This window comes from Argiope bruennichi, chromosome 2 (genome assembly GCF_947563725.1).
Source record: "Argiope bruennichi chromosome 2, qqArgBrue1.1, whole genome shotgun sequence".
Classification (NCBI taxonomy): Eukaryota; Metazoa; Arthropoda; class Arachnida; order Araneae; family Araneidae; genus Argiope; species Argiope bruennichi.
Genome location: NC_079152.1, coordinates 56,590,443 through 56,603,239, shown reverse-complemented (window position 1 = coordinate 56,603,239; position 12,797 = coordinate 56,590,443). Strand labels below are relative to the sequence as shown.

The 12,797-nt window shown below is 26.5% G+C and overlaps 1 protein-coding gene across 4 annotated transcripts in view; it reads right to left on the bottom strand.

The window, feature by feature from the left end:
• Positions 1-12,797, bottom strand: part of LOC129961682 (dmX-like protein 2) — a 92,254-nt gene that overhangs the window by 70,892 nt on the left and 8,565 nt on the right. For 3 of the 4 annotated variants that reach the window (XM_056075212.1, XM_056075216.1, XM_056075214.1), the window contains exons 6-13: positions 11,195-11,369; positions 9,264-9,370; positions 8,801-8,924; positions 7,939-8,124; positions 4,402-4,583; positions 4,063-4,263; positions 3,340-3,485; positions 563-675 (exon numbers count right to left, since the gene is read on the bottom strand). In XM_056075212.1, coding sequence (XP_055931187.1) covers positions 563-675; positions 3,340-3,485; positions 4,063-4,263; positions 4,402-4,583; positions 7,939-8,124; positions 8,801-8,924; positions 9,264-9,370; positions 11,195-11,369 — 1,234 coding nt within the window. The remainder of the gene's footprint in view (positions 1-562; positions 676-3,339; positions 3,486-4,062; positions 4,264-4,401; positions 4,584-7,938; positions 8,125-8,800; positions 8,925-9,263; positions 9,371-11,194; positions 11,370-12,797) is intronic. The other variant, XM_056075215.1, reaches the window with a different exon arrangement.

Below are 12,797 nucleotides of genomic sequence, written 5' to 3'. Positions count from 1 at the left end.
CTTAAAATCTGAAGAAAAAAAATGTCAATATTTATTTAATATTCAAAATTCTAAACAAAAGGTCATTGTACTAATTTCAACGATTGTTAAAGTATCTGATATTTTACATAAAAACTTTTTAACCCAACTGATTCTATTACTATTCTATCTAGCATTAGAAAAGCATAATAAAAATATTTGTATATTCGTAAAATTAAAAATTCAAGAAATATAAGTTCTGATTTAATCATATAATAAACTTCAAGCAAAACATTTCCCTTTTTTTTTATTATGTTCTCATTTATAAACAAGAATGATTTTCTATTTTAATAAATTATCCCAAAATAATTCTATGACATTAATTTTATTGCATTCATTATAGGAAAAGAATTTAATTTATCATTATCAAATATTAATTTCCACACAATTGCATTAAATCAAGAATGCACATCCATGAACATTTTGAATTTATGATGAAAACAATCATAAAAAGCATTTCTGACCTAAATTTATATTTGCAAATAGCTGAAACAACTCTTAGTGTGAAAAATTAAATGTAAAATGTGAAAAAAAAAATACCAACCATACTAAAAAGCTACCATCAACAGGATAAACACTGAATAATAGATCTTGTGATCTATGCCAGTCACGGAGTAGTTTTTCAATTTTTCTGTCGATGAAGTCACCAGAAACACTCTAAAATGTAAAAAGAAAAAGACCAGAAATGAGCATTTTGGTGGGAATATTATTTTTCATGGAATATAATGAAAAGAAAATTTTGTAAATCAATGTATTATTTTAACAAGTACACACATATTTCAAATCAAAATTATAAATGACCAATCAATTATGTAAAGCAACTAAAAAGAAAATAATGCAAAAGTAACATAATTTTCATATATTTGCTAAACATCATTTATAAATATAACATCCATTCAATAAAGTATGCGTAATGCATACAATTCAGCAATTAGTGATACAGGGTGTGCCATAAATTGGAGCAGACTTCAAAAAATTATAATAAAAAAGTAATACTCCAAAAAATTGCAGTTTGCAGGAATATGTTCAGAAATGGTTTATGTAAATCAGAAAAACAGGCTCAGTAACTTAACACAGTGCCTTTTATTTTAAAGCAAAAGATGTTCAATATGATTGCCACAAAAGATATTAAACAAGTGAGGCACATAGCTACAACTATTACAGCTGAGCATGTCTGCATTGATTCCACCAATGATCCGCTGAATGGCTGCTTTCAGTTCTACCAAAGTAGATCCTCAGTAGACATGGGACTTTAAGTATCCCCACAACCAAAAGTTCGCTGGCGTAAGGTCTGGTGATGGTAAGGGTCACTTAATCTGAGCTTATCACTTCGCTCCTCAGTGAATGTGTCTAGGAGGAATGAACAGAATTAGCAACATGAGATGGGCATCATCCTGCATGAAAGTGACAGCAGGAAATGCACGTCTTTGCTGCAAAGCAGGCACAACATGGTTACACAGAAAGGTAAAACATTGTTCTGCAGTGATGAAACAGGATTTTCAACCGGTTACAGGACAATGCTCTTGAAAAGAATGGGCGCAGAATGAAGGATGTGGAGAAACCACACCAAGCAGTCACATGCAGAAAATGCAATGGTTTGGACATGAACTAATGAGATTTTGATGTTGCTCAGACAGGAATGTTTTGCGTATTGACAGCACAATGCAACGAAAAATAGACTTTATCTATCCACATGAAGTTCGGCAACCCCTGCGAGTTATATTCCATTTATGCAAGCATGCATACTGCAAGGATTGTCCTTCAACAGAATCTGCTGGCAATAATTGATGAAATGCTTGTATTTTGTACAGATGCAGTTTCAAGATTCCATGCAGAATGCATCAGGTCAAAGTTTCCGAAATCCACGTTACTTTCTCAGCTTCACGTGCACTGCTACTCTCTGTTGATATCTCGGCTCCCAAATTCCCCATGACACTTTGTACAACAGGGACATGGTCCACACTGATGGACCGTATGTCATTTTGAAGACATTCCTTCAAACTCCTATTTTTTTCGTCTTTATTCTTCTCACCATGCAGACATTTCGCAATGCTTTAGTCATGCAATCACTGTTCTTATAGAGAAGTTTAAGCACTGATGCTCCATCCAGTAATGATAGTATGCTGCTGGCATTGAAAAACGGATCCATTTCCAGCCTTGTGTTTTATAGTTATCTTGATTTGCACAAACCATCTCGGTTTGACATGTGAGCATCATCCATCAGTCATTTTTTAATAATTTTTGAAGTCTAAAAAAATCCAAAATTTTAGGACATATTCCTGCATACCACTATTTTTAAAGCATTATTTTTTTTACTATGATTGCAAGAATTTATAGCACACCCTAAACTTGTAAACAGGACATTTTACTAAGCAATTATTACTATAGCAATTCATAACAATAAAAATAGTACAATTAACTAATCATATCCCTACTTTGAATTGTGCTTTTGCTTAAAAAAATAAAATAATGACAAAATTGTCTTAAGGTCACACGAAGTCTGGTGCCTTTTATTTTCTTAAAAAGTGTACAAGTCAAGTATAATTCAAAGAATTGCTACAATATTTGATGACCATCAATATGATAACCATGTAGTATGGCATTTAATATTATATTATATTTGCACAAAATTGCAGATTATATTTATTAAAAAATATATTTTCATGAAAATTTTACAAATTCCCTCTCCCCTCCCTCTAAATTGAATTTATGTCATTAAATAGCCAATATATGCCACAGTTCGAATCAGTAAGTGTATTAATAGTAATTCATCATTAATAAATGCAACTTTAAGATAAATGCTGACTCCCCCATTAATATTAAAAATGATAAGAATTACACCATTAAAATTGCTATCACATTATAAATACAGTTTTCATTACAGTCACATAAGTTAAGACACAAATTCATTATTTAAAAAAAATTGAAGTTCATTGCATAGCAGTTCTCCACATAATGATTTCTGATAATTTATATATTTACTTTGATATATTCTGATGACTTATGATTTACTCAAACTGTATATCATTGTAAAACTCTTATATGCGTCAAATTTCAAAGCATAGTTCCCAAAATATAAATCAATAAAAATTAACTCTCTTGAATGTAATTCATATAATTTAAAAAAATGATTTTCACTCGTTTTTTTAATTATTGGGCATATTCTATGCTCATGTAAACAAACATTATAATTAATTGAAATTGTTCAATTCTACCTTTTTTATAATATTTTTCAATATTTAAGAAATTATATTTTATTTTAAGTAGTATATAAATATTATTGTAGTTAAAATATTTATATAACTCAAATGTATTCAATACCTGTGATTGAGATGTAGAACTATCAGTGGCAATAGATGTAGATGATGATGCTGAAGGGGAATTCTGTTTGCTAGCTAAAGGTTCATTAATGTTTTCAGAAGATTCCGATTTTGGATGGCTGCTTCTTCTACCATTGGCAACTTTATCTGGAAAAAAAATTAATTAAAAATTAATTTTTAATTAATTTTAATTAAATGCTCCATTAAAATACATATTTAAAAACAATGAAATGCAGCAAACTCATATAGAACTTTTATACATTGAAAATCTTTATAATGTAAACATTTGTCAGATACCAAGGTTTTTCAAAAAAAAATATAAAATAAAATTTCTATAGAGAGGATAAAAAAATTTGCATAATAGGTATAAATTATGAATATGTGAACACTGATTATCTGAAGAAATATAAATTAATTATGAGAAAATTTCATGGCTTTTTACTGTAATAGCAATTCAAGGAAGACAGGACATCATTTATATGGAAAAATAATTGCTGCAAATCATTTGTTATTCTTATCTTGGAATGACTTTTTTTTTTACTTTAAATCAGGTTCTGGTATATAAATCAGGTAATAAGTATGGTCTTTAAATGGAATCTTTATGAAAAAGAAGCTCAAGTTAGTAATAAACATAGGTTCATAAATAATTTTTAAGAATTGTATCATTATATGACAATCCTAGAAAATCATCTAATGAATTAAAAAATCTTAATTTAGAACTTACTTTCAGAGTTAAGTTTATCGACATCATGATCTAAAATTGCCATATCTTTCTTATGCTGTAATTGAAGAACTTTGTCACTGACATCTTGAAGTAGATGTTCAGCAGCATGAGTAAAGGCCATTTCTTTGTTATTCATCCAATGTACAACGAAATTAGGATCTTTTGTATGGCTGCCTACTAAACTAGGTACCAAAGGAATGTCTGAAAAAGAATTTAATATTATTTCTGTAGTACCTACAGTTTTCTCTTAATATGAAATCTCTTTTACTGAATTATAGCGAGAATTACATAATGATCCATAAGCATAATTTTACTGAATAAAGTAATTATAATACATACTACCTGCTTTCGCATCAATAGTTCCAGCTAAATGGAAATGCAAGCTTGGCGTTACTCCTGATCCTTGCATTCCGAAACAATGGAAATCATGAACACTGTAAGTGCTAGGAAGAATACTTATAGGCTCATGGGGATCTTCTGTGAACTGACTAGCTTGATGTTTTTTTAACTGATTGAAAGACCTAAATGAAACAGATTTCAAGCTCAATAACATTTAATGCAAAATTAATAATAACAATATTCTAACATATGAGCAATATAATCTATAATAAACTAATCAATTCCTATTAATTCAAGATTATCAAAATTTTATATAAATGTCCAAGTATCTATTCATAGTAAATTTTGTTGAAGATTGTCTAAGGCACAAAATGAAGTAATTTGTGCATGGTATTAACAAAACATTATCAATCTACAAATATAGAATTAAATATGACAGTAATATTGAAATTATTCAATTAAGTTATCATACTTTTAACATACGAATCTCTCAAGTACACTGACACTTTATATTTTAAACAAGAAAAGGATTTGGTGGAAAGCATGACCTTTCCCTCACCCAAATTATTTTAATTGAAAATTTGATTTCTAAATAAATATAATGAAAACTTGAAGTTCATTTCAAAAATTACAAATGAATGCTTGCTCAGAAGCAATGTCACTTCTCAGAATAAACAATTGGAATTTTTCATTTAGCAACTTAAAAATAATAGATTGTCCTCAAAATCCCATCAGGATTCCCACTCTTATTAAGGATAAAAAATTCAAAGAACTTTCACAAATCTTTTTCAAAAAATTCAAGAGCCATAAAATTATATATTTTAAACATAAAAAGATAAATTATAGATTTCAATCAAATGCTTTCAATATTTTCAAATGTGCCCTTATCCTTCTTAGCCATAACTTAAAAATTCAAAGAAGGCTTATTGATGGCAGTGCAAGTGGCCTCACCAGTAACCACCACATCGCTATTACTAGATATTAATATCACACAAACTACTATGGGATGCTCACTTCAGAAATATGTTCACACTTTAATTCCAAAAAATTTATTAAAAAAATAATAATCCTATAAGAATCTCCACTCTTACTTTCAACCAGAAGTAGAATGAAGGGTAAAATGCAACAATCAGACACAAATAATCAAACCTTTATTTATATTTAAACAAATAGACTAAAAACAGTGTGCAAAGATATTTTAAATTTACATTATACACTACTCTGTTAAAGTCTGATTCCAATAACTATTTGATTCTGATATACTATAAAAATCTCTTCCCTGCGTTTTCAACTTGCTGTCTGCAGATTATCACAGTGCTAAAACACTAATCATACATCAATTTTTCACTAATTTGGTTTTAACTCATTTAAGTTCATCTACAGTGTGCTTTCTTACTTTTTTTTTACATATTAAGATTGCTATCTTTACTCATTATCATTTTAAACATAATAAAAATGGATATTTCTTCATTTATAATCCACATTTTTTTGCAATCAGAAAATTCTTTACTTCACCATGGTTTTTTTAATTCATCTGCAACCAAGTGTTTGACAACTTATATTCTTTAAGGTTTACAACCACATTTTTTTAATATAAAAAAAATCACTCTTCAACTATGATCAGGATATAGAATAATGTCATCAGAATCTTAATTATTTTCCATGCCTTTTTGTGACATTTTCAACATTCACTTTATTTTGATTCAAATTTGTCATTTCAATTTGTAACTTCAAACTTCTCAAATTCAACTAAAGCTACTAGTCACATGAATAAAAAAATTACTAAATTATATTAAAATAGAATTAAAATTTGTTTCTTCTATTCCTATTGGAATGTCTAAGAACGGAAAAAATGTTTTTCATCTAATTAAAACAAGAAATGGTTTAATAGGCCTTTTCATCATATCAAAATATTTTAACATGCATGATTGTAAAGAAACTTATCCAACACTTTTTTTATAAATCTTCATTTAAAGTTTGAACATTCATGTTTCAAATCTCAAAACTGTTTCTTTTTTTTTTTTTTTTTTTTTTTTTTAGAAGGCCATTCTAGCATTCTGTTTCCAAAGAATCCAGTAGCAAGTTTGCTGACATTGGCAAATAAATAGTCATTTGAAAAATCAGATTTATTTATTTTAGTATTTAAAGATCTTGAGCCTTCAATATGACATTGAATGTTCCAAACAACCAGAAAACTTTTTTTTTCTCATATTTTGCACTGAAAATAAAAGAAGTTGACTGTCTCTCTCATCAAATGTTAAAAATAGTTAATAATTTCGGTCAGTTATAAGAAAATGTTTGATTACAAATGAATGCTAGTTGTACTTTCAAAAAATTTTGATGATTTAAGTTCTTGAGTAAGAAACTTGCCCTTTTCCATATATAAAAACAAGTCATCTTATATTTTGATTAAATATTCAGCAGCAAATGCATTCTGTAGATATCAGTTCGGCAAAAATTCTTGGGAATTTTCCCACTCTCTGAAAATTGGACATAAATCTCCTTTCTCACTGAGGAATCTTTGGACAATTTATAACAAGAAACATTAACATTAGAAATTAGATTAATAAAATATCTGCCATGTATGGAATTACACGAAATTAAGTAAGAACATTTTGTTGGCCCACAGAACTTTTCTGCAAACTTATCGTCAGGAAATATTTCTTGGAACAATTTTGAAATCTTCATACAGGTGCTATTTGAGCTCTCCAAACTCATTCAGGGAGTTTTTAATTCTGCACTTTCTAAACACTGTCAATATACAATGAATAACCTAATAATAATATTTCTGATTACAGGATCTGTTAAAGATTCCTTAGAAGTTGTAGTAGTAACCCTACTTACACCCTCCCTCTATTTCAAACTACACAAACAGAAAAAATTTGTGATTGATAGCAACATCTTTTTTTCTGTTGTTGAAATTCTAATAACAAAATCAAATCACAAACTTTTTTTTTTTTTTTCATCTCTCCCAAAAAGTAATATTGTAAATAAATTGTAAGTAATAAAGATAAGTAATAAATTGTAATAAATAATTGTAAGTAATAAAGATATATATTTCTTCTATCTTTCAAGGACTTTCAAAGATTGCATGAAAAACTGGGTACTTTTCCAGGGCCATGAGTTAGCAAAATAAATTCAAGTATTTCTCAAGGACCACATAAATCCTATCAGTCACATTAAAAAAATGTTACAATTTTTTCAATATATTCAAAACAGACAGAAAGATCAGAATTATTACTTTTATCTATGCTGACCATTGCAACAAAATATTTATTTTACAAAAGCAAATGAATCAAGACTAAAATTTAATATACCAATTTTTGTTTTTTCAAATATATTTTCCAAATCCAACAGTACAAAAAAGAAAAAACTCCTATTTTTGCATGAAAGCTATTATTTTTCATAAACAACAATAAATTTAAAAAATTGTTTAAAGAGTAAAACATTACCTAAGGTAAAAATAGTAATTAAATTTTCAGTAGATGTAGTTTTTAAAAATTAATAATTACTCATTAATTTACTTGTAAAACTTACTTCATATGTTTTAATCTCTGCATGATTTTCTTTCTGTGTCGCTGTGTTTGTACTCGAAGATTTTGATTAGCAATGCTGTCTATCTGTTGTAAATCAACTAAACCATCTTCAGGCATCAAAGATTGCACCCAAATGCGGCAAATATTATCTCGACAAGAAGTTAACAACATGTTTGCTACAGAATCCCTAAAAAATCCATTTCAAAGCAATTATACAATAAATTTTTACAGTGTTACAGTCAAATTTTTCCATAAAAAAATTAACCAAATTGAAATTTTTAACATAAAACTTTATATTAAGAAAAGATGAATGAGTTATATAATGAAAAATGACCAAGAAATACAAAGGTGATTTTTTTTTAATTAGAGGTGTTATATGTAAATCTTTTTTACAATATTCATTTTACAGGAAAATTCTATCTTTAATTAATTAATATTCTTATTCTTTAATTCTTATTTTAACAACTTTTATTTATAAATTTGAGTATAATATAAACACAGAATAAGTGAATAAAATAAACATCTTAAAATTAGATTTCAAGAGCAAAAATTTAAAATAAGTACATTCTTTAAAAACTTTCAATTTTAAGAATGTTATATAAATTTAGTTCACAGTTGCCAATAATTAATAATCGGTTCAAGATGATGAGAAAATTAAGACTAGTTGTTAATTTTAACACTTTTACAAAAATACAAATAGAACAAAGCTAAACTGAAAATTAAATAAAATATGCTGTAACACATTCAAAAAATATATATTAACACAAAATTCTATATTTTTAAAATAAAATGCAGAATGTAATTTTTATATTTCTGTATTTTTTTAATTTAATCTACTATAAAATAAAAACCACAATAATTACTTTGGCATAAACTTGCTTGTTTTTCTCCATGACAAACCAGAAACAGCTCGAGGATGAGCAATATAAATAAAAGTATAATTCACTGCTCCTGAATGACCAGAATGATGTTGTGATGAAAAGCTCACTAAAAATAAATTTTTAACTTTAGTTCCATCATTAGCAATACTTAATGAGTTGTAAATAAAAATTATTAAATTTATATTGTAGTTATTAATTATAAAAATGTTGAAAAAATTCATGAAATTCACAAAAACTAAGAAAAACTTTTAAATAAAAAGTAAATTAGACAAAAAATACTTTTTACCAAAAGCATTAAGCTATATTTAATTATTAAACATAACAAACATATCATTTATAGAAATTTAAAAATAATATGAACACTAGTTTCTGTCAAAATATTTGCAAATACTAAAATCACAAAAAATAATTACTGAGAAGTATTCTGAAGCTTTCTTTTACTAACCAATTTTACTGCTATACCAAATTTTCACTAAGCGATCTGCACTACCAGCTGAAGCAAACAAGGTACCATCAGGCGAGAATTTCAAAAATGCAACAGACTGTGCTGTTCTGTATTTAGGAGGGGAAAAAGACAAAAGATTAATATGATGCTAAAATTGCATATATAAATTAATTCTCTAATTAAAATTTGAAAGGCACGTATTGCAAATTTTATGACACTGACAGAAAGAAAAACACAGTAAAACAGAAGGAGAATTTTTTTTTATTTAATAAGAGGGATTAACAATAAAGTAGAAAAATGAGATCTTTTCCTTGCTCTCTGCTCAGACTTCATCTACTACTGTCCATGATTCTTATAAAGAAATATAAATTGATAAAAATTGGAATTTTTCCTTAATGTACTGTAGAATAAAAGATATCGTTATAAAACTTCATGCCTGCTTTTCCTTAAACCAAGAATGTTTAATAATCATATTATATATATATATATATATATATATATATATTCATCTTACAAAGATATACATATGGGAAATTATTAATTATACATTGTAATAAACTTTTATTATTTCAAAAAGTAACTAAGAATTCTATGAATAAAATGAATTATACATCTTAATATAGATATTTAGATATAACATGTTTTGGGTCAATTAAAACATTCAACATTGTACAGCCAAAAGCAGTAGGCTTGCAAACATTAAATTCAAAGAGAATGAAAAATCCCTTACAAATTAAAAGTTTTTTTTTTTTTTCTTTTTTATTGAAAGAATGAAAATTTTTTGAAATCATGCAATTTTTCAATACAAAGCTATTTTCCCTTTATAAATAAAGTAAATATACATGTTTATAACATCCTAATTTTCAAAAAGAAAAAAAAATGACAGACAAATTTCTACAGAGCAGTTACCTTATATATGCAGAATAATCTTAAAAAATACATTCAAATAAATTCAAATTTTTGTTTAATATGATTCATATGATATTTAAAGAGGTAAATATTTTGAATTCAAAATGAAGATCTTTTTTAATGGAACAAAGGTGTTTATTTACAAATTAAGAAAACAACAATCTTTAAATTTAATTTGAATTTATAGAAAACAAAACAAATACTCCAACGAAAATTTATGAGGATCTTAATTCTATTTAAAACAAAATTTGTCTCATTAGTCTTAACAAAGATTTGAAACCAAAACATTTGATCCAAAATAATTAATATTATTGAATTGCTGTTCTTCCATAACAAAAACATTCGTCAAGAAAAATGAATAAAAATACTTCAGACATACAGATAATTTTTAATTAAAATGTTTAAATGGGATGCTCAAATAAACTAAAATATGAAAATCTTAATCAAAAGACTAAAGAATGAAAATAAACAATATTTTTGAAATGAAAAAATGAACTTAAATAAATTTATTAAATCTTAGAAACCAATAGAATTGAAAACATTATCAATTTGATATTTTCTGCAATTCTGAAATTTATAACATATTAGAGGCTTTTTAACATATCACAGTCAGAAAAGTTTATTATAAACCAATTCAGAAATCAAGAAGGTATTAATAAACAAATATTGGAATTATTCCATTCCTTGTTTAAACTATTTCTCCATAATAATTTAATAAAAAACAACCTATTACAATTTCATATTCAAATGAATGATTTTAAAACTGAATGAAAACTTCAATTAAGCCTTTTTTATTTGATGATCAAAGATAACTTTGATTATTAGTAATACAATACAAATATTTCATACAGTTAATAATAATGACAATTATTATACTTTGCATTTCATAGTTAATTTTCATAGATAATTCAAAGTATACTGACCTTGCATTACCTGTAACTGATACATTATTTGTATAATAAATAGCATTATGTAATACTCAACATTTAGAGAAGTCATAAATAATGAAATTCTAGATATACCTGCATGACCAGATGCAGTTCCATTTACACTGTTCATCTATGTCAGTTACAACACCATCATCTCCAGTACATTTCACTTGAATGTTTGTTGGTTCTTCTTCTATGATGTCATCTTCGCCAGCTATTGACAATTGCCATAATTGAATGTTTGAACCACCTGTTAGGAGGCGTGTACCTTAAATAGAAAATAAATATTTCAAGGAGAAAGAAAATAACAACAAAAGATTTTTAACAAACTAAAATTAATTAAAAAAACCAAAGATGGTGTTTTATTCATTAAAATTAATTGATAAATTTTTTCAAAAAGTTTCATTCATAAATTTTGAAAAATGTATAAATCAATTTACAGAAATAAATATTTTTCTCTAAATATTCAAAATTAAATCAAAATATTATATTATGTTTAAAACAACAAAAGCCTAAAAAAAATTAGAAAATAACATTTAAAAAATACTTAAATTCTTTATGCTTTAAAATTCTGAAAACAAATTTTAAGACGTAATTTAAGAAGGTAAATTCATACATGTAAATTCTAAAACATCACAAAACACATGCATACTGAAAAACTTGCTTGTCAGCACTCATTATCTGCTTTAAACAGTGCAGAAGTAGAATGCAATGCACTATTTCAAAGCAATTAGGGAAAAAGAATTACACCCACACACAGACAGGATGTATTACAGAATGCAAAAAAATAAACTATCAACCTATATCAAAAACAGAAACAAACTTATTCCTTCAATGGCCTACTTCTTCCCTGATATTGATGGAATTTTTCAAAATGATAATGTTAGGAATCACAGAGCTTGAATTGCAGACAGTTGATGCTAAAAACATGAGGTTTTTATTCATTTGCTTAGCCTTTGTTAAATAATGACCTCGATGCATTAAAGGATGATATGAATATTCATTCATCCACTAAAGATCTTGACAGCACATTGTGGCAAAAAATATATGTCCATGTATCACATAAATAAACAGAACCAAAATCAAGATTAATGTATGCTGTTATTTTTACCAAAGTGGTCCAAATATATATATATATATATATATATATATATATATTAAAAATAAGTATAAGTTGTATTAGTTAAAAAATTAGTTGTATTATTTCAGTAATGAAATAATACAACTAATTTTTCTTTCGTTTTTCTCTCTCTCTCTTTTAAGAAGTATAAAATGTTACAAATGTATGGCAATTTAAGTTTGAAAAAGGAATAAGAAAATAATGAAATGCACTTTAAATAATGAAAGTTGTGAAATTTAAATACAGATTTCAGCATTTACATATAGACCTGTGTTAAATATGAGCCAAAGATATTAACTTGAAAATATAAATTTTGTGATATTTGCATTTCAGAATTTACTTATATAATAACCAGTATACATCATGATACATATTGATCAGTTTCTAAAGGATTTTCAGCAACACGTTCATTAGAAAATTAATGCAACAGTTTTACTAAGATCAACATTGTTTCATTCTACACAAAGGATGACACACCTCATAATTTCCAACTTTCGTTAAATAACGAGGACCATGTCTGAACCAGCATCTTTCTCTCCAAACTTCTACACCATATTAAGCAGGATAAAATTTCAT